The following is a 22644-nucleotide window of genomic DNA, read 5'->3' on the forward strand; positions in this document are numbered from 1 at the left end:
CTTTTACTGGGATCGATACCTCCATTTGATCGATATGAGATTGAGCCACAAAGTTGCATTTTTTTTTTTTTTGCAGAAGGACCATTTCAAAACGGGCGAACATGACAGGACTTCTGTGCTAAAAACGTAACACTACTACTACACTAACACACTAGCTGAATTCATTTAGCCAGGGAGTGACCATGCGTTTTCCAACAGGACCTCTAGTTTGTTCATTACCAGAGCTATCTCAGTGGACATACATGCGATGTAAAGACCGCATGTGCAACACAGGGAGGGAGCGACCTGTCCAAATCCTGCACATCACCTGCAGCTTTTTCATTGCTTTGCATCATTACACTTCTCCATGATGCTTAAACTTAGCAGAAGAGCGCACCGAAGTTACACAAGTTCAGGTAACTCTCGACGCAACTGTGCATGCACTACTGATCAAAGATTATCTAACGTTACAAACGACATGACGACGCGCTGTGGTCGATCGGCTCTTACATAATGACGCATGTTAGCGCGTGCTAGCGACCGTAAACAACCACCGATTAGCTCGCGCGGCTACAACCACGCAAAATCAACACTTACCCTCGATGCCCCCTTTTGCAAACGGAAGAAACTGAGTAGGTACGGTGTGCTGACACAGTGGAATGATTGTGTAGTGGGATTTGTGAGTTAATATTTCTCTCTGATTACGTCTTCCCACGACAACCTACTTTCTGGGTGAAAGAGGGACGGTGCAAAATGGCTGTCTTTCCTGCATGCACCATCACATTTATTAAAAGGGGAGTGGGGTGGAGCCTCTGTCGAAATGTTTTGGATAAATATGTGATTCTGGTGTCAAAGACTTGATAGACGCGACTGTGAGAACAACTTCTGTTTATGTTTAATGTGAATTCGCTTAGAAAAACTTACAGCAACAGTTAAAAGCAATTGGTTAGAAGACGTTCCCCCTTCTCGAGGACACAGATGTGCGTTTCTCTCACGTGGTCGCTCAAGTCAATAAAAGCCCAAGAAGTCTGCGCGTGCGATATGGAGATAAACGTCAAACGGATGTAATTGATGGACTGTTTAAATGTGAAGTGGGCTTTTAACGTCTGTGCAGCTGTAAATTACTTGGTACTTCAATGTATAATTGTACTGTAACAAGAACACCTTAAAGGTGCATTCTAGTGCACGTGTAACTAGAGTATGACAAATAAACTAAGATTTAACACACTGATTTGTTTTTGTTTTTTGTTTTCCTTTTTGACATAGAGGGCCAGTGCTCATCATCATTATTGACTCTTTTGCGCTGTATTGTAGTATTTTGAATAAGTACATCATAATGAAATTAATTAATTGATGTTCATTCATAAAAATTACACTGCAAAATTCCACGAGACTCATACAAATGTAGGCCATGACTTTCATTTCAAATCTCATCAGACAAAATGTGTTTCTTCAATATCTGGCCACCTGACTGGATGGCTAACTAAAGGCGTTCTTGGTTCAGTGAATTTATTCCCTTTCCAAATCTGTGTTTAGGGAATCAACCTCCAAAACAGAAGATGGCAATATTGAGGATGAGGATCTGTACCATGCGTCGAAGAAAACCAAGCCTGCTTCAGGTTTCATGTAAAGTGGATATGCAGGAGTAGTGAGAATGAAACTCTTGTGACACGTTTGAAGTCGTTCGTGTCGTTTGTTCAGACGAGGAACGATGTCGAGTGTTCTAGCGAGGACTTTATTTTACCCCACGCTCGCTTACAATATTGTCATGGAAAAAATCACTTCCAGACAATGGTATAACCGCGTGGACCCTACTGTCATTCTCGGTGCTCTTCCATTCAAGTCAATGACAGAGGAGGTAAGATTTACCATTTATCATTTGACAAACTCCAGTCTTGTTTCAGGAATCACCTAATGCTTAATCTTAATCTTATTTCATTTTGTTTTAGTTGGTCCAAAAAGAGAAAGTCAGAGGAGTTATTACTATGAATGAAGAATATGAGACAAAATATTTCTGCAATTCAGCTGAGGTTAGTATCTCTACCACATCTGTCACTCATTACCAACCCATAATTAAATGTCGATGTACATCTCAGGATGTTGTTTTCCTGTTGGTCACATAACAGGAGTGGCAAGATGTTGGTGTTGAGCAGATCAGACTCAGCACGGTGGACCTGACAGGTGTTCCCAGCCTAGAGCACATTCACAAGGGTGTGGACTTTGCCTTGAAACACAGAGAGCAGGGCACCAGTGTCTATATTCACTGTAAGGCTGGCCGCTCACGCAGTGCAACTATAGCAGCTGCATACCTCATCAGGGTGGGTATGAGTCTGAGATACATCATGAACAATAACAAAACCAGCAGCAATATATACCAAAGCTCTACTGTATGTCATAGGTCACCAAAGTGAACAGTACTTGTCATCGTGTGGTTGCATATTTGTCAGGTACTTTTTTTAATGGAGCATTTATAATCTTTAGTGTCTTAATTTTATTGGTGGGAAATTTGGGAGAGGAAAAAATTATATGTAGTGATCACTTCTCTAAATAAAACCCACATAAGCAGAGTTCAAAGGGACTTTTGTAATTTAGCTTCACTTCTCTTTTTAAAAAATAAACCATGCACAATTCCAGACAGTATATTCTTTATATTAATTTGTTCCTTTTTGACAGCGTAGGCAGAGTCCTTGTTTAAAGGAATTTAATGATTAAGTCAAGTAGTTTGAATCAATGGATATTTTTACCTTTCTTTTGTAAAACGATAATATTAAATGTTTAGCTACTTATGACCTCACACTCTTTTCACTCTTTTTAATTAAAAACTTGAATGATTGTTGTTAAATCACTGAGGCAGACCTGTCTGACCTGACCTGACCTGAAAATTTAGCTTTAAAACTTTTTGTCATCCTAACAACAAAAATATATTTGTGTAAAATAAGTGCAACAAAGCAGAAGAAGATTAAATCTTCAAATATTGAGGGGGAGGGGGGAATTTTTTCCTATCTGATTATTCTCAGTGTCTGTGGTGGTTACAGCCATGAGTTAAACATCAATTATTTCTTTCCCAGCTGCACTGTTGGAGTCCAGAGGAGGCCTATAAGGTGCTAGCCTCGGTCCGGCCTCATGTGCTGCTCCGCTCAGACCAGTTGGAGATACTGCAGGAGTACTACAAGCAAGTGTGCAGTCCTGAGTCCAGCTAGAAAATATACAGTGTACAACCGCTGACAATTATGCTTAATCTGATATACTGTACAGCCGTAATTCATTGTTTTTCCTTGTTGGAGTGCATATTTTTCTATATATTCTTTTAAGAATTTGTGTACTGTACTCAAAAGAAGACTTTAAGCTATAATAACATCCATCTGGATCAACAATTACATTGTGAATAAAAATATATATTACCTCAGATGTTTTAGACAGTGAATTTACAAATACTATTTATTTTTGATTGAGTAAGTGATGTAATGTTTTTAAAGTTTTTTTTTTTTATTTATTTTTTTTATCCAGAGCTTCTAACTGACTTCTTTGTACTAGGAGTTGTTAAAAAACTGCATCTGGTATTTTCTTTGTGGATGATATCTATAAGGTCATGATATTTTAAAATTGTAAACAGTAGGAAATCCTGTCTTGGCAGCTTAACAGAGTCAAATAATTTAATGATGTTTTTAATGGCTATATAGTATAAAGAAACTGAGAGAGACCATTTGCAATGTATTTTAATAAATATGACAAACCTCAGTATGTGATTATCTTTTTTACTGAAATCCAGGGTCAGTGTTTTTAACCCTAGAAGGTGTACTGTGCCATATTTGATCAATTCATTTCTAGTGTGTCTAAATTATCAACGTGATCAAAATGTTGCTTAAACACCTGTAATATACACCCTAATCTACCACATGCTTTCTGCCCCCCGACTGACTGAGATCGATAGTTCAAACCTTTTTAGTAAGTAAAATGCCTTTCAATAAAAATCTCACTAATTTACACTTCAATTAAAATTGTGTTTCTTAAGTAAATAACAACTGCAACTCCATATTGGCTATTTTTGCTCAGTTTGGGCTTCTAAAAAAATATATATATATATATATATTTAAATATATATATTTGTGATCTGTAATCACTATGTCTTATTAATATATGAACCACAGAATAAAACAATCATAGAACACTTATGCACAATTCAAAATTTGTTTAGGTCAATTTAACCTTTTTATTTTTTATCTGACAATTATTTCATAAGTCAAGCTGTTAAAGGGCTCGATTGTTCGGCCTGAAGATGGCAGCAGCGCACTGAGAAATACACTCGCAGCGTCAGTGTTAACGGATTCCGCGAGGAAGGACGCGATGTGGGAGTAAAGATGGCGGCCTCCTTGTTTAGATTTGTCCGCAGCGGTTTTGGAAGAAGTCTAAACGGTAAGAAACAAGCAAGGACAGCACTGACCGCATGGTGGTGAATTATTTACGTAATCACTATTATTTTCACTGTGCAGGACTCACAACCCGCTCTTCTGTGTTTGTGCTGTTCTTCGCTGTTGACCTTTCCTCTTACTCTCTAGCTGTCAGTACAAACACACTGAACGCTAATGACAGCGTCGACTCAGTCTTTATTATGCCAGTACAGCTGCTTTTATTATTATTTGGGTTGTGTTTTTGTTGTTGTTTTTTTGCATGAATGTCGTTAATTTTGAATTTAGTTGAACACAAGCTTATAATTTAATTCATTTTAAAGTCTTGATTTAAACCTGTCGTAATCTCAGCTCTGTGTTTTCTCTAAATCTCTCTCATAGTTGCTAGACAGAGCGCTGCTGTTGTCCAGACAAGAACAACGACAACTGAAACCAGACGTGAGTAGATTTGGGGTGTTGGGTTTGTCGTTGTTGTTAAGAGGTGTTGTTGTTGTTGTTGTTGTTGATGTGTCACGTTTATATGTGTTTTTGCATTAGCTACTGTGAGGCCTAAGGATCCAGTCACACACACTCAGCTGTCCGAGTTCGGAGAATATATTGCAGAGATTCTCCCCAAATATGTGCAACAAGTTCAGGTCAGTTATGGTTAAATGTATCCTTTTCAGATGACCGATTAGTGACATATTGACGACGCACTCTGCTGTTCCTCAATGGTTCTCTCACGTACATCCTTTTGGTCAAATTGTAGGTGACCTGCTTTAATGAGCTGGAGGTAATGATCCACCCAGAAGGGATTATACCCGTTCTTACCTTCTTGAAGGATCACACAAACTCTCAGTTCAACAACATGATTGACCTGACAGCAGTGGATGTCCCTACAAGGCAGTACCGCTTTGAGGTGAGCATGCTCAGTCTTAATAAAAAAATAAATAAAAAAGTAAAAAAAAAAATAGGATCATTTACAGTTGCAATCAAAATTATTCAACCCCGTTGACCTGCAAGACATTTTGCTAAGGAAAACAACATTTTATGAAATCAGTTCAACAAAGGCATCAGTAAAGTATTAGAGAAAGTTTGTTAATTCACTTTTGAGGGATTCTCTGGAACACTGACGAATCATGATAAAAATTAAAATTGGCTCTAAACCTTAATGTTCAAAATTAATCAACCCCCTTTGTGCAGAATCTTTTTTTCTTTAAAATCACCAATAACCGCTGTCTGTAAGTGTTTAGAAGCTTCTGTTACCCCTCTACTTCAGTCTTGTCCCATTCCTCGCCTGAAAAAGTTTCCAGATCACTGATAATCATTGGTTTTCACATTACCACTGCTTTCTTCAAATTCAACCAGATATTTGCAATGGGAATTAAGCCTGGAGACTGAACAGGTCACTCAAGTACATTCTATGACTGATCCCTGAACCAAGCAGAAGTAGATTTGGATAGTGTACTTTGGGATGACTGTCCTGCAGGAAAGTCCATTGATCATCAGCTTCAGTCTTTGCACCAAAGGCATCACAATTCTTGTCAAAATGGCCTGATACTTTAAAGAATCCATGATGTCCTTCATATAGTCATGATTTCCACTTCCTTCTACAGTAAAGAAACCCCATAACAGGACTGATCCACCTCCAAGTTTGAGGATGGAGATGGCGTTCTTTTGCTTATGAGCTTAGCCTTTTTTGCAGCAGAAATGCCACTGATCCATGGGTCTAAAAAGTTGCAGTTTGGTCAGATCACTCCATAAAACATTCCTCCAGAGCTCCACAAGTCTACACAAATGTATTTTATCAAGTTCAAGTTGGCCTTTTGTTCTTCTTGATCTGTATTCATCAAGATCTCTGCTTTGTCTCAACTTGAAGGCCATACTTGTCTAGTGATCTTCTTACACAGTGCATTGAAATGGTTTTCCTCCTCTCATCGGGTCATCTTGCAAGTCTTTGGCTGTACATTGCAGATTTTTCTCAGTTGCTCTGATTAAGCATTTTATGATATTGTGCTTGTTTTTCTTCAACACCCTCAAAGGTTTTCTGGTAAAAGACACTTTAAGCTAAGGAATACGGCTGAGAACTGTGTCTCTAGGAACTTTCAATGTCTTTGAAATCTTCATATAGCCTTAGCCTTTCTAAAGTAATACAATATTTATTATCTTTAGCTTTTGTGAGATCTCTGTTGACATTGTTGCTACTCAACTTCAGCACATGCATGGGCTAACTATGTATGTATGTATGTGTAACAGCTCAAGCTTATTCTGGTTTTAATAGAGGCTTAATTGTGTTTTGAGACAGTTTTATTACCCACCATGCAAATAAGTGATTTAAAAACCGCAATGCGGAATAGCGGTTGAATAATTATGACATAGCAGTATTATTAAAAATCTTTACTCAAAAATATTGCATTATATATTGACTATCACTTTTAATATGCCAGTGAACTGTTATAGATGCAATTACATTTTTAGCCTGGACCTTCAGAAAAGCTTGTATTTGTAAAGTACTGCAGTCTCTGAGGGGTTGAGTAATTTTGATTGCAACTGTAAATCTTTGTGTGTGTGTGTGTGTCCCACAAAAATATATTCTTGTAAAAAATATCATGCAAAACGTAATTTTTTTTGGTAGTCTGGATGGGAGAAGTTATAAACATGGGAAATATTTGTGCATTTAACAGAATAAAATCAAACATTTCTCAAACTGTTATACTGCAAAAGGATTGATGATCCAATATTTCCTCATTTAGATTGTGTATAATCTGCTGTCCCTGCGCTATAATTCTCGTATCCGAGTAAAGACCTACACTGATGAGCTGACTCCTCTTGACTCCTCTGTGCTTGTGCACCGGGCAGCTAACTGGTATGAGAGAGAGGTATGTGTCTTATTGTGATCAGGTTTCATGAACACATTTTGAGCTTTGTGTATTAAAAAATACAAAAATAGATGTCTGTTTAGTCTGCAATATACTCCAACACATGCTGCAGTGCTTCGCAGTGGAGCCCCCGAGCTTCTTCTTCCCTCCCGCTATGACACTCTGCAGACTGCAAATGACTGTGAATGTCTAGTCAGTGGTCCATGAGGTCATGCGGCATAGCTGTACTATGCAGATGTTATGTCTGTTTTATCAGATTTTAGAGCTAGCGTTGCTTCATTATGAAATTATATTACAATACAGATCTGGGACATGTTTGGAGTTTTCTTCGCAAACCATCCAGATCTGAGGCGCATCTTGACCGATTATGGATTTGAAGGTCATCCATTCAGAAAAGACTTTCCTTTGTCTGGATATGTTGAGGTAAATGCACTGAATATTGCTTACTGAATGCCGTCTCTGTTTCTCAGAAATGTTTTTGTTGTTGAACTGTAAATGCTGATGTTTTGAACGTTCTTTTCATATAATAAAAAAAATCCTGAAAAAAATGTACCATCGCTTCCACAAAAATATTAAACCGCACAACTATTTTCAATATTGATAAGAATAAGAAAGAAACTGAGAAAGAAGCACCAAATCGGCATATTACAATGATTTCTGAAGGGTCATGTGACTCTAAAAACTGGAGTAATGGTTGCTGAAAATTCATCCTTGCATCACAGGATTAAATTACATTTTAAAACGCATTCAAACAGATGATTTTTTTTTTTTGTAAACTGTAGTAATAATTCACAATATTAGTGTTTACTGTATTGTTGATTGAATAAATGCAGCATTAATGAACATGAGAGACTTTAAAATAATAGTTTGTGTTAAAAGGTACAAAGCAACTGCGCATTAAAAAATGTTTTTATATATATTGCATATGTATGTATATAAATATAAAATGTGAACCATTACTGTGTGTGTATTCATTAATGTTGATTGTTTTTCTCCTCTTTCAGGTACGTTATGATGATGAAGTGAAGCGGGTTGTGGCTGAACCTGTTGAGCTCGCCCAGGAGTTCCGTAAGTTTGACTTGAACAGTCCCTGGGAAGCGTTTCCCGCATACCGCGAGCCTAAAGACGCTCCTAAGCTCGAATCTGGGGATGAACCAGCAAAGTAACCCCCACTCTGTGTCCTGACCCATGAGAGTTATACACATAGGCTCAGATAAGTCCTCAGAACTTATTCATGTATATAAGATCTAAATAAAACAATGAAAAACGCTCCCGTTTCTGCATATCATTTCTAATTTATATATTTTTTGCAGACATGTCTATCCCTTGACACTTGTTAAAAACTGTTGAGAATTGTACCTACAGTATTGTTCAAAATAATAGCAGTACAATGTGACTAACCAGAATAATCAAGGTTTTCGTATATTTTTTTATTGCTACGTGGCAAACAAGTTACCAGTAGGTTCAGTAGATTCTCAGAAAACAAATGAGACCCAGCATTCATGATATGCACACTCTTAAGGCTGTGCAATTGGGCAATTAGTTGAATTAGTTGAAAGGGGTGTGTTCAAAAAAATAGCAGTGTGGCATTCAATCACTGAGGTCATCAATTTTGTGAAGAAACAGGTGTGAATCAGGTGGCCCCTATTTAAGGATGAAGCCAACACTTGTTGAACATGCATTTGAAAGCTGAGGAAAATGGGTCGTTCAAGACATTGTTCAGAAGAACAGCGTACTTTGATTAAAAAGTTGATTAGAGAGGGGAAAACCTATAAAGAGGTGCAAAAAATGATAGGCTCTTCAGCTAAAATGATCTCCAATGCCTTAAAATGGAGAGCAAAACCAGAGAGACGTGGAAGAAAACGGAAGACAACCATCAAAATGGATAGAAGAATAACCAGAATGGCAAAGGCTCAGCCAATGATCACCTCCAGGATGATCAAAGACAGTCTGGAGTTACCTGTAAGTACTGTGACAGTTAGAAGACGTCTGTGTGAAGTTAATCTATTTTCAAGAATCCCCCGCAAAGTCCCTCTGTTAAAAAAAAGGCATGTGCAGAAGAGGTTACAATTTGCCAAAGAACACATCAACTGGCCTAAAGAGAAATGGAGGAACGTTTTGTGGACTGATGAGAGTAAAATTGTTCTTTTTGGGTCCAAGGGCCACAGGCAGTTTGTGAGACGACCCCCAAACTCTGAATTCAAGCCACAGTACACAGTGAAGACAGTGAAGCATGGAGGTGCAAGCATCATGATATGGGCATGTTTCTCCTACTATGGTGTTGGGCCTATTTATCGCATACCAGGGATCATGGATCAATTTGCATATGTTAAAATACTTGAAGAGGTCATGTTGCCCTATGCTGAAGAGGACATGCCCTTGAAATGGTTGTTTCAACAAGACAATGACCCAAAACACACTAGTAAACGGGCAAAGTCTTGGTTCCAAACCAACAAAATTAATGTTATGGAGTGGCCAGCCCAATCTCCAGACCTTAATCCAATTGAGAACTTGTGGGGTGATATCAAAAATGCTGTTTCTGAAGCAAAACCAAGAAATGTGAATGAATTGTGGAATATTGTTAAAGAATCATGGAGTGGAATAACAGCTGAGAGGTGCCACAAGTTGGTTGACTCCATGCCACACAGATGTCAAGCAGTTTTAAAAAACTGTGGTCATACAACTAAATATTAGTTTAGTGATTCACAGGATTGCTAAATCCCAGAAAAAAAAAATGTTTGTACAAAATAGTTTTGAGTTTGTACAATCAAAGGTAGACACTGCTATTTTTTTGAACACACCCCTTTCAACTAATTGCCCAATTGCACAGCCTTAAGAGCGTGCATATCATGAATGCTGGGTCTTGTTTGTTTTCTGACAATCTACTGAACTTACTGGTAACTTGTTTGCCACGTAGCAATAAAAAATATACTAAAAACCTTGATTATTCTGGTTAGTCACATTGTACTGCTATTATTTTGAACAATACTGTATGTACACAACAAGAGTTTTATGTTAAAAAAAATAAATGTAACAAATGATATTTAAAACAAATCTTTTTTTCAGAAGCGTCAGGAAAATATACAAAGTTCTCTCGGGTATTCTAATGAAAATGTAAACTTATAAAACTGTGTGTTTGAATAATATTTGAAAGTCAAGTTCCTGTTAAATACACTTGTTTGATACCTGTGTTGTTATGTTTTTTTATTATTATTATTAGTTCAGGTAAAGGTGCATATTTCCAAATGCCTTCAAGCTTTTACATATTTCCAGTTCCCACTACAAAAGAATAAATCATATTGACAGGTTATTCCCAAAAAGATCTTTATCTACAAAATTATGGGTTTTAGTCAAAAATGATTTAATTGCTATTCAGGAATGTCATTGCACACAGCAAAATTATAGGTATAAGAATCTCTCCTCCATAATTAACTGTGGCTTTTCCATTTACTAATCTCATTACAGTTTGTGACAAGTCAGTTACTCCGTAAGAGCACGTAAATGAGCTCTTGATGGACTCGAATCATCCAGCTACCTTGTTCTCTCAACCCTTCATGAGCTGTGCTCTGCTGCAGTTGTTGGTTCTGGCATATATATCTTCTCATTTTTGTGCAATTTCTTTAATATTTTACATTTTCTTTTTACTATTTATCATTTACTTCTGATAACTTTTAAAACATTAGTCTTCATTAAATATAGTTTATTCATGTACCGAAGTATTCACTGCCATTTGTTCAATGTTCCCGAGAAGACCATTTCAGCAATTCAAGAACATTCAGTTCTCTAGGATGAAAGATTTATTTCCCATCTCCTTAACTTTGTTTTCTAGCAGCATTTACATTTGTGTGCTCCTGAGTGTATCTTGGAGCTTTGTACAGTACACTTGAGGTTTATTTATTTATTTTTTCAAATTTGAATTGAACAGTTTTTCTAAGTTTAAGGAAAAAACATCTTTTTTTTTTCTTCATTCACACTGAAGTCTGTTCCCTGACATAATCGTTTTAGAATACAAATCTTTCCCTCAATGTTCTGCCACCGCCACCATACTAAACGATAAAACGATTATTATCTAGGTGTTGCTGCATATGGTTTGCACCAAAAACAGTTCTTTACTTTCAGGCTTTTTCCAACAAAAATCAAACTAATTCCTCTTAAAATTCCCCAGGCCTCTGTTTAGCCTTTATGTCAGAGAACTAATCTGATCTGCTGAGTACTCATGAAGGCATTGGCATTCATGATGCAATCAAGCTTATGTAAATTCAAAAACCATGCAAAGGTGTGCCATGTTAACATTATTGCTTAAAGCAGTTAATCACCTGAGAAAGCAGCTGATTTATGTTGTTCAAATGTGTTTGCAGCAGGGATTAAAAAATATTTACTTGATTCATATACATTTATTCATCAGGGAAAAATCCTTCCACAGGCTAAAATATAATTGGTCGGAGTGAAAGCACTGTAGATGTATTAATACTAATGAGAAATACAAGACACAAGAAAGAGTTCACATTCAGAGTTTTTATTTGGCTTGCTTCTGAAGACTGGCTTCTCTCACACATTAAGAATCCAGCGTACACTGAAACCACTTTTACGGTACTTTACAAAGCAGCTCAAACTGCACAAACATTGAAAAACTTATCCAGCACTCGTTCACAAAGTTTATTTATCATATTAAACCATACAGAAAAGTATATAAGACCAGGCAAAGTAATAGAAATGCAAACGTTTACTCATATAGAAATGGATTAAAAAAAACACTGAAGTATATTTACATTTTGGAATTGTGCACTTCATATTACATAATGCTTCATCAAATAAATAAATCTTTATGTCCATATACACACAACAGCATGAACCATCTGAATTATATAAACTGATTGATATCTTTGATAGATTTTCAGTCCAAAATATAATCATTAATATTTGTTGGACTACTTTTCAAAAATCTTTATCATCAGTTGGTGTACATGTATTTGGCAGTGAATAACATCATTGTTTCTTTAGAAGCTGTCAGCCTGCGCTACATTTGGCAAAGTTTCTGGCCAAACATAATACATTTACAGAAGCGGTCCTCAGTATAATGTGAAGCGCTGTTCCGAAACCAGAGTGATTATTGACTAACTACATGAATTTGTCTACATGAAGGACTAAAGGATTTAGTGGAATTCTCACTGGTTTTTGTTTGTGTGCCATAAACAGATTTAACACTGGAAATAATAGATGGATAAGCAGAAGACAGTACTCCCGTGCAAATCTTTCATGCAAAAGCTTCAAAGACAACAAAATTTCTCATTTAAAACATGCATGCATTTAACACTTGTATTGAAACACAGTTTTGAGTTGGGGCTGTCTTATGAACTGCCTCTGTGGAGATAGGTGCTTTAGTGCGAAGAACTTTTGATCGTTCAGTCAAACTGTATATTTTGTTTTATATTGACTTTTATTACCCTTTTTATAAAATTTTCTTAATGTATTTAATTTTTAAATTTTACAAATGATTAATATTTAAAAGTGACCTGTTTGTATTTAATCATTATATTATTGTTAGAACTCAGCATCCAAAGGCTTAAAGTCACAATAAAATCAAAACGGACAATTCTTATTATTCATGGAATATTGAAACATTTTATTAATTTAATTAGCCTTGCACATTAAGCTTAAAAATGGTATGTGCTATCGTTATTATTAATAAGAAATATTAGTGTCTCCTCCCAACAACATCCCTGTGCTCCGGCTGGGCAATAATCACGCAATCTGTCACTCACATAAGATCGCTCAATTAGCAAACAACAACAATCCAATTAATTCCCAACTGAAAAAATCAAGTGCTGCCCAAGATTTTTTATTTTATTTTTTTCTCATTTGAGAAGTTTTCAGGATAGGGAAGAAAAGATCATCACAATTTCCATTTCATGGCGACTTTAGGAATGCTGAGTTTAACTGAATTGTTACAGGTCCTGCTTGCTTGACTCATTTTTTCCTAAAACTAGATAAAACATGGTAAAAACAAGAGCTAAAGAGATTACTATATGGAATTTGAAGAATCTCTAGCTTGTAGAAGATTGCGTGAAGGGAGCTCACATTTTTTCCCCTTGTTCTAAACTCTTACCTTCCTAAAGACCCAGACTGACTGGCTCCTTGACTGGCCTACAGTGTCTTATCCAGTTTCTGCTGCTGAGGAAGGCTTCGGTGGAGCTCGGGATACACCAGGAAGCCAGTGAAAGTGATATACTTGGCGTGATTACTGTAAGCACCAAATCCATCCCTCTGGTGACTGTAGAGCCAGACAGTATCTCCAACCTGCAGTGACAACATCAGACTCTGGCTCTGCAGGGCCTTCTCAGTGTCGCTGTCATCATAGATCATGGTCTGCACTTCCAAATGGTTCTTCATTAGCTTCACTGACAGGGTCTTATGGGGCAGCTTGCCAGCATTGAAGGAGAAGTAATAGGCTCCTGCTACTCTGCATTTGAAAAGACCGGACGTCAAGTTGAAGTCGTTGCCGATGTTGACAAACTCTGTGTCAAAGACAATGGGCTGGTGCTCAGGGTATCCTTGATCCACTCCAACAATACTCTGAGTGCGACCCACTGAGAATGCTGACCGCTGGTCATCATCTTCTTCTTCTCCATCTCTCGCTTCCTCTTTTGTTTCTTCATCCCGTCTCTCTTCTTTCAAACTCACACTAGTGTCTTTGGTAATTGTATTTTCATGCTCGACTAGTGAGTGATCGCTGGTTTTCGGTGGTTGATGGTCACTGTCATGACCTTTGTGTGTGTGCTCTTGGTAGCCGTACACATCGGGGTAGATCAGGTAACCGTTAAAGGTGGTATAATGACCAGTGTTGCTGTAGATAGCATAGCGAGGGTCTCCATGAAGACGAAGCCAGACGGTGTCTCCGAAATCAAGCTGCAGCATGGCGCTCTGGCTCTGCACCTTCCGCTCCTCTCCGGCATTCTCGTCGTAGACAATCGCCTGAACCTCATTGCGGTTCTTCATTAGCATGACTGACAGGTCTCGACGCGGGAACTTCCCCACCGTGAAGGAGAAATAGTACGCACCCGGAATCCTGCAGCGGAATAAGCCAACCTTTGGATCGAAATCGCCACCGATGTTGACATACACCTTGTCGAAGGTGATGACCATCTTGGGCCCTCCCTCCATGCTGCTGGTACGTGCCACAGAGAATGCGGATCGCAGCTCCACTGCGTCAGACATGCGGGCGAATGCCCATGCGGTGGTCACATGACACAGCACACACAGCAGCAGGGGCCTGGTACCAGGCAACATTTTAACTGCAGAGGGAATAAAGAACAACTCTGTTAAATATCGTCAACAAATCCGTTAACATAAACAAAAAGTGTTTAACACTCTCATTTGAATCAGTTAAGCTTGTAAATGATAGCTGCTGCTCGTTAGCAAAACATCAGGTCCAAAAAAAAGAGCAATCATTATGCATAGAAGTGCCACCGGGAGGTGGGATCAAAACAGAATAGATCAGTGACTTTAGTAGATACAGCAGGATGAGAGCTGTATTATCAGACCCTCTCTCTTTTCCCCTGAGATGTGCAGTAATAGGACACACACTGGATCAGCACATCACAGCAGAACACTAGAGGTGACAGAACACTGAGACTGAAATGTCAGATCAGTTCTGCACAGCTTTCAAGGGGGTCCCATCCCTAAATCCCACTGCAAATTTTCACCCCATTTTGTAAGTGTATCTAATATCATGGTGAACAATACAAAAAGATAAGAAAAACATGGTTACTAAAATCCATTTCTGAAGCATTTTTATTTAAATCAAGAGAGCTGCTGTGAATTCACCCCATTTGTTGTGATTCATGAAATGATTCATAATAAAAGGGGTGGATAGTGATTGTTATAAATTTGCACATAGACTGCAAATGAGCTTAGACTGCATTCAGCACCTCTTTATTGTGACACAGATATCGCTAGCCCTCCATCTGCTGATCTATGCCCCATAGGAGAGTATGCCTGTGGGGAGAGCAGTGTATATATGGGATATTGCAGGATACCTGGTAACTATTAGGTTTATACACATTCATGCTGTTAAATATCCTTCATAATATTTGTCTAAAACCAGATCAACAAATTCAGAGATCCATAATAGAGCAATGCTGCCTCTTTCTGTGTTTTACTATAACGTCGCCCACACTACTGAAAAAAAAAAACATCCCACGCAATCTACAATACCACTGTATGTTCCCACATTTCCTTCTTAACAGACTTTAACATCCACAAGATGCAGATTATACTGTTGAAGGTGCCTCCTGTATGAATTGAGACATTAAACCTTAAATCAGCAGCTTCCGTTTGATTTAATGATGGATGGAGCTCATCATCCCTCTGCCACATTGAAATATGAATAAAAATGAAAAGAATAAAATGCAAAGAGGTTTTTGCTCTTAATGAGATCTCTTGAGATGCCAGAGAAGTTGGACTTCTGTTGCACGGATGAAACACTGAGCTAAGCCACGCTAAAAATAGAGTGCCAGCTTTCTGTTTGGTATTTGAACAGTTTAAGAATATTCATGTGAAATGCTGGAGTAAATCAGCATGTGTAGGTGGCTTACGATTTTCTCAAAATATTATTATCTTAGCCGACCTAAAAACAATTATCTAGCCTATAAGAAGTGTGTTTTATTTAAGAAATGTTTGATTTTATATGATTATGATCCACACCTTTCATCTGTTTCAAACTAAATGGCTTAGTATCATGTAAATCATTCATGAAATCCTGGGAGCATTTACTACTGATTGCATACGTGTTTAACATTTAATGTTTGACTGAATGTTTACAGGATATTAAAATGTGCTGGCAAGTTAAATTACAACAACAAAATATAATTTTCCTCCTGTTGTTTTATATCTATTTTAGTTGAGCAATGTTTCATGCCCTTACAGTCCGAACACTGGGAGACATCAATATTTGTCAATGCCTTTCTTGTGTTTTCAACTACACCTTTTTCCTCACTGAATGCTGAACTGCAACGGCCCTTTGGGAACACAGAGTTAACCCTTCAGCTCAGTCAAGCAAAAACATAAAATCTCTATATGCAACAGCAAAAAGGTCTAATATACATTTTAATGCATCAATTGATTTCCCGTGTTTGCTTCTGTACATTACTATTGGTATAATTGAATTTGGCTTCTTTGAAACATGGTCACTTCATGGCTACAGGCTGGCTATGATCTCATTTAAACTGAGCATTTGTGCTGGTGTAAACAGGCCTGGTCAATTCTGACATCAAGCCTTTGTAAGGAGTGAACTTTACATACGTGAACTGAACACCAATATTCACAGTTGTCTGATTAGCATTTTGTATGCATCTCAATACTTGGTCTTTTCATGATCAGACAGCTATTTTTAGCTGTTTTAAAGTGACCATGTTTATTAAATTTAGCTGTTAAGCTTTTTAATAATTAAGCATTATTACTTTTTTAATTCATATGGCCTTGTTATCTTTAAACTAAAATATAAATTTTCCATCACCCTCACAAAGACATCTTTTTTTATTCTCTGCTGACATGTGGATTGGTGTAAAAACTGGGTAATAATCCCTCCCCTCCAGCAACCTGTCATTCACATGAAATCACAGCAATTAGCGAATGATGATAATCCAAAGATTCAATCAATTTCAAATCAGAAAAAATCATGTCCCACGTTACATTATTTCTCATTCAAGAAGGTGTTTCACTCGGCTATACATCACAATAGACGGTCAGAATTTTTGCTTCATGTAAACTTTAAGCTACATAAAACACCTACATTAAAAATTGTGATGTAGCACTAATTTGTAAATATAGACAGAGACACAATTTGAACGTTTCCCCATGGACTGATACAAGGTGGCCTGTCACATTCAAAAAGCTTTTCAGAGGCGATACATTATTGATCCTCCAGATTTTTTCACAGGAAACAATGACATTCATCATCGGGGACACTAAAGTGATTTAAAGTAAAATGTTAATGCAGGTAAAGATGAGTGGACACACTTGGCCTTAGTTTGCTTGTGAAACTCCACTCAGCGTGTGAGGGGCAGTGTGTGTGACACAGCTGTGTTGTTTAATGAGAGTCTGTGGAGTATCGGCATACACTCAAGAGTGCAGCGCCTGTGAGCATGTGCTCCAGGGCCCAGTTATCTCCTCTCTCTTTCTCTCTCTCTTTCCCTAACAGCCTTTGGTATCACACTCTGATACTGCCACTTTCACTGAACCATTCAGCCAAAGCCTCACACACACACATCCTCTATTCTGGCAGCACAGTCTAAATCTCAAACACACATAGATTAAATACAGCAGTCGTTTCAGAGGATAGGATATAGGTGCTGGAGACAAGAAGGAGAAAGAAAGGGATACGTTTTATGAGTCAATGAGAGAAGAGAACAGGAAGATGAAAGACAAGTAAGAAGCCATTTAAATATTGGGACGATGACAGTCACAACACTGTGAGCATAATGAGGGCTTGAACCCGACAGCTGGCGTCTCCCGAAACTCCCAGCGACAGACAGAATCAGTCATTCTTCACAGTTACAGCGTTCCATTAGACTACTAAGTGGTTGTAAATTGAACTAGTATCAATCTGAATATTTTTCATGCTTCAGTATTTTACTGTGTAATCTGCTGCAGTCAAATTGAATAAAGGTGGGTAACAGCACGAGTCGCCTGCTGCCCTATACGTGTGTGTAATCTGTCATCTGTGACATGGGTAATGACCCAGCGTACGAACAACATGCTGCCAATAAAACACAACAACAACTCTTCTGTTAGACTACCGCAAAATACATCAAGACAACTATCCTATGAATATGTATGCCGTTTTTTATTATGCATCAGGAATTGTATAATAAAATCATTGTTATGTGTCCTTTCAATAGGTATGCATTCACTCTCCACACATCTAATTAAACATGCTGTGGATATGAATCTAAGCTAATTAGTGTTTTCATTTACAGTAATCCTTGCACTATAAAACGTCTTTGACTTACGGTGTAAATAAATGTGTGCATGTGCTTTAGTGATTGAATTTGGCCATGGAAACATGCAAAACCTCTTCCTCTATCTTAATCTACATGCTAAGATCTATAAATAGGGAAACCAGTGTTTATCGGCAAGCCAGATAAATTTCATACAAATTTAATGAGTTTATCTGTGTAAATATTCACTTTGACCGGACATCAGGCAGTTTCTGTTTCCACACGCACACATATGCGCAAGCTGAATGGGTTCTTAGTGTCTTCGGGGAAATCTCCCTGGCAGTGCAGATCCATATCAGATCACTATCAGCAACAAAAAGCCCCTCTCTGTCTCTCTCCCCCGCTCACGCTGTCCCGAGGTGATGCAGATATGAGCATGGAGAGTGGATGACCTGGCTTTGTCAGTATCAACCCCACGTGTGCTGTTTTCAAAGCGTTCAGACAAAGGTTTACCTCTGTTGCAGCTCTGCTCTCTGCTATGTTCAACAATAGCAATGTCAGCATCAGAGAGAACCAGAGAGCATCATCACAAAAGTAGATCAATTCCCCTCATCTGGCCATCATGGTCATAAAATGACAGTGACAACTGCAGCACAGAGAGGTACAGGAACGATCTGTATGAACGATATGAAAGTTTGCACCTCTGAGGGAGTGTTTACATCGATCAGATAAAAGACGAATACAAAGCGGTGGGGTACGATCGCCACTGCATCAAAAGATAGAGAGGGATAAAGAGAAACCACATCTTCATGCTGATGTCCTTACCTGTGCGGTCAGAGCTGCTGGAGGCTGTCTTGAAGTTCTCTCAGTGGACTGAATGAAGCAGTCTCCCTTTTTTCTTTTTCTTTCTCCCCTTTATTCTTTTCTTCTCTCTCTTGCTTCCTCTGTGTGTCGGCTCTCAACCTGCTGCTGATGTCTGGTGCAGCACACACCCACACATTCATGCGCACACACTCTCACTCACACACACACACACACACACACACACACACACTCTCTCTCTCTCTCTCTCTCTCTCTCTCTCTCTTTCTCTCCCTCTCTCTCCAATACAGTCATTGGAGGATTTAAGAGCAATCGGGGTGCTGCAAGCTGATTGGGGGGCTCTGGAGCAGACAAATGAACAGCCACTCTGGAAGGACTATCAACAGGGAGACTCCAGGGGGTGTTGCCTGTGTGTACATGAGCAAGCCAAACTGGACATGATGATCTGTTATGATCTTATTTTGTTAATATGAATGTGTTTGCAAGCACTTATTCAATATAAAAACAGCCAGATGGATCAATCCTACATATACGAGAGTATTTTCTCACAAGACCCATGTGCAATGGCAGACTGTAGGCTAATACACACAGGTTTTAGTTTTGCCACAACAACTATGGTAATTTCACACCTCTGCCCATGATCATAGTCATTACTCAGAATCCCTGAGGAAAGACATTTTACACTGAGTAAGTGACTGATTTTGTTAGCTATTCCACTTTACATTGTTTGCTGAGTAAATGTTTGTTTTTAAACACAAATGGCCATTCTATTTTGATCTGAGTCTGTATAACTCTCTCTCTGCAGGCACCATATGGACTGGGTCTATCTTCCTGTTCCCAGCAGTTCCCCCCACCCCGTCCTGATCATTCTGGCACTGAACGGTTTAATCTGTTTCCATAACATTCATTCTGGCCCTCTTTCATTGTTTGCCACGATGAATGCTTGTATCTAGTCTCTGGAAGATGAGCATTTGGGACAATAATAGCTATATTTAGTTATTATACAGTTGGGTCTTCTTGCGTAATTGATTTGAAGGTGATCATTCAGATGTGAAATTGAATTGCCCCTTTTAAAGTGCAAAAGGCTGCTCTATGACTTTCACATGGGTCATGTGGAGAGACAAGCTTTCTCTCTCTCCTCCTGTGACTCAGTGCTGCTTGAAATGAGTATCTGAAGAAAACAGGTTACTCACACCCCTCCTCAAGTGGACTCAGCCGTGAAGACTAAACTCATGGTGACTGAAATGCTATTATGATGAAAGACTCCTTTCTAAACTTCAGTAGCAGCCACATTAAAGCTCCTCAGACAGACACCGAGGCTGCCTGGTCTGAGCTCTTAATTGAGCCATTCCACTGAAGCAGGTGTTTGTACAGCGATATCATTCTAGCTGTTGAACTCAGGGTTTATTCACCCTATGCTGTCAATAATGTCATGATTGTCATAATGATTCATCATATTATATAATATTATATCAGTAAATATCTGCTGGTCAAATCCGTCAGAAAAAAATGCTTTTCAGCAAGCTTCTTAAGAGCCTGACATCTTTGATGCCCTGTTTTAAGGGTGTGAAAAAGCAGAATGGTGTTCATTTAAAGATTGGACATTCCTTCTAAACACAAACTCTCATGCCCACATTTTAAAATTGGAAGTATAAACATTTGTCCTCAAAGTAGGGACTCAAGCAAAAGTCAAACTCTTAAGTTCCCTCCTGGACTATATCAAGTTAAAATGAAGGTGGATTTAGGTGGTACAAGGGTGTGGAAAAATTGTCACAGGGGTGAGTTAAGCAGCCACTTATGTGATTGTGCTGTAATTGACAGGACAAGATGAACAAGCTCCTCCTAAACTACCATTTACAGTTACATTTATGAACTTAAAAATTATTTTGTCCATTACGAGTTGTCTTTTGCAACATTACACTTAAGGGATACCTAAAAATGAAAATTCTCTCATAATTATTATTTTTTTTTTACCTTTATGCTATCCCAGTTTTGTATGACTTTCTTTCTTCGGATGAATACGAAGAAAGATTTTTACCGTTTATGAGTCTGTGTTATGCAAGTGGATAGTAACCAAAAGTTAGTACAACATGTGTCTCTTAAGCGTTCATGAGTTAAGTGCTTCACCATTACTTTTTCTGTAAACTTCAGAAAATGATTATGTAACACTTCACGATCATGACAGTTGGCAGAAACTGATGGTTTATAGGTTAAAAAGTTATCGATATTAGTATTTTTCTAGCACACCTGTTTTTTCACTTTAGAAGACATTTATTTACTGAGACACTATGTATTACCACCATGATCGCTGTGAGTGTTTTATGAAGCATCAGCTTTTGGGTTACTATGCATTTGCATTATTTTGGACTCACAAAGATGGTTTTTTTCAAAAAATCTTCATTTTTAACAAAGTCATACATCTGGGACAGCATGGGTGAGTAAACGATGAAAGTATTTTCATTTTTAGGTTGAGAATCCTTTTAAGAAGAAAAAAAATACATTATAGTAAAATAATATAGTCATCACACTGCTTACAAGAATAATGCATAGACTGAATAAATATAATTTGACAAAAAGTAATCATTTACTCACCCTCATGTAATTCCAAGCCTGTATATGTTTCTTTCTTATGTTAAACATAAAATAATATATTTTGAAAGGTGCTGGTAACAATGAAATTGTTGATAGTCCCCACTGACTTCCGTAAGGGTGAGAAAATGATAACAGAATTTTCATTTTTGGGTGAACTATTCCTTTAAGTATTATAATTATGCATTATTATAATTTTTTAATAGTACATTGTTCTGATTGTACATTGCCATTCTGATATCCATAAAATGGATGCTAAGGCTGATAAAGTAAAGTTCATGATAAAGTAACAGAAAATCAATAGCATGTCTTCCTATTGCTCCCTGGGAAAAAATACTTTGACAAACAAAAAAATTCACAAGGAGCTATGAAACAACTTTTGATTCACAAGGTGACTAGTAGAGCAAGTTGTAATCTGTTTAGTCAGAAGGCAAACACAAACTGTTGTTTAGCGTTTTAGCATTGCTAGCAGCGCTACATGAGCATGGCAGCCACGAGAAGTTAACTGAGCAACATGAAATCAGTAATGCATCCCTTCAATTTCACGCTCAGACCATGACAAGCTGCTCTGGAAGGAGAGGTGCCAAACTTCATGCCTCGTGGCAGCAATCCGTGACAAGAAATGTGTCTGTGCGTTTGTGTGTGTACCAAGAAGGGAGCGAGTGACAGAGAGGGAATTTTCCTTGACAGATCTCTCCAGTTACGGGGATTAGATGGAACAAATTTCCTGAGCTCCAGTTTCCCACCATCCTCTCTCTGACACTGCTCATTTTCTCTCCATCTCCTCAAAATAACTCCTTCAAAGAGAGAGGGAACGGCAGAGATAGCGAGCAATAAAGCGATAGAATAAATATATGTCTGTTTTCAGGCTTAATCTACAGACCACCAAATTTCTCACCTCACGCAATCTCCATCCCTCTGCTCCCTCTTTCTTTCTCACCTCATTAGTTTGTCACTTCTAGCAGGGTGACTGTGTGTCTTATTGAGTGTTTGTGTCTTGTACGATGGTTTCTGTGAAATGTCCCTGGTCTGTCAGGAATTATCTTTTTGTGA

The 22644-nt window shown here is 38.1% G+C and overlaps 4 protein-coding genes across 10 annotated transcripts in view; 2 read left to right on the forward strand and 2 right to left on the reverse strand.

Annotated features, from left to right (window-relative positions):
- LOC127961450 (CUGBP Elav-like family member 1) overlaps positions 1 to 733 on the reverse strand; it is a 26082-nt gene extending 25349 nt beyond the window's left edge. For all 7 annotated transcript variants that reach the window (XM_052560549.1, XM_052560548.1, XM_052560546.1 and 4 more), the window contains exon 1: positions 577 to 733. The gene's annotated coding sequence lies outside the window, so the exon portion shown is untranslated. The remainder of the gene's footprint in view (positions 1 to 576) is intronic.
- On the forward strand, positions 235 to 3717 carry ptpmt1 (protein tyrosine phosphatase mitochondrial 1). The gene is made up of 5 exons (XM_052560551.1): positions 235 to 395; positions 1516 to 1837; positions 1929 to 2009; positions 2106 to 2297; positions 3048 to 3717. Exons 2-5 carry the CDS (start codon positions 1691 to 1693, stop codon positions 3177 to 3179), a joined length of 552 nt encoding a protein of 183 aa, XP_052416511.1. The 5' UTR covers positions 235 to 395; positions 1516 to 1690; the 3' UTR covers positions 3180 to 3717.
- A 538-nt stretch (positions 3718 to 4255) lies between these two features.
- Positions 4256 to 8512, forward strand: ndufs3 (NADH:ubiquinone oxidoreductase core subunit S3). Its single transcript, XM_052560243.1, has 7 exons — positions 4256 to 4392; positions 4767 to 4823; positions 4923 to 5020; positions 5134 to 5283; positions 7118 to 7243; positions 7547 to 7666; positions 8248 to 8512. The coding sequence occupies exons 1-7, from the start codon at positions 4338 to 4340 to the stop codon at positions 8407 to 8409; spliced, it is 768 nt and encodes a 255-aa protein (XP_052416203.1). The 5' UTR covers positions 4256 to 4337; the 3' UTR covers positions 8410 to 8512.
- A 3231-nt stretch (positions 8513 to 11743) lies between these two features.
- LOC127961246 (complement C1q tumor necrosis factor-related protein 4-like) lies at positions 11744 to 19232 on the reverse strand. The gene is made up of 2 exons (XM_052560286.1): positions 19006 to 19232; positions 11744 to 14535 (listed from the first exon to the last, which is right to left on the reverse strand). The coding sequence occupies exon 2, from the start codon at positions 14528 to 14530 to the stop codon at positions 13388 to 13390; it is 1143 nt and encodes a 380-aa protein (XP_052416246.1). The 5' UTR covers positions 14531 to 14535; positions 19006 to 19232; the 3' UTR covers positions 11744 to 13387.
- Positions 19233 to 22644: the final 3412 nt, after the last annotated feature.

The sequence above is a fragment of the Carassius gibelio genome, chromosome B7 (assembly GCF_023724105.1).
Source record: "Carassius gibelio isolate Cgi1373 ecotype wild population from Czech Republic chromosome B7, carGib1.2-hapl.c, whole genome shotgun sequence".
Taxonomy (NCBI): domain Eukaryota; kingdom Metazoa; phylum Chordata; class Actinopteri; order Cypriniformes; family Cyprinidae; genus Carassius; species Carassius gibelio.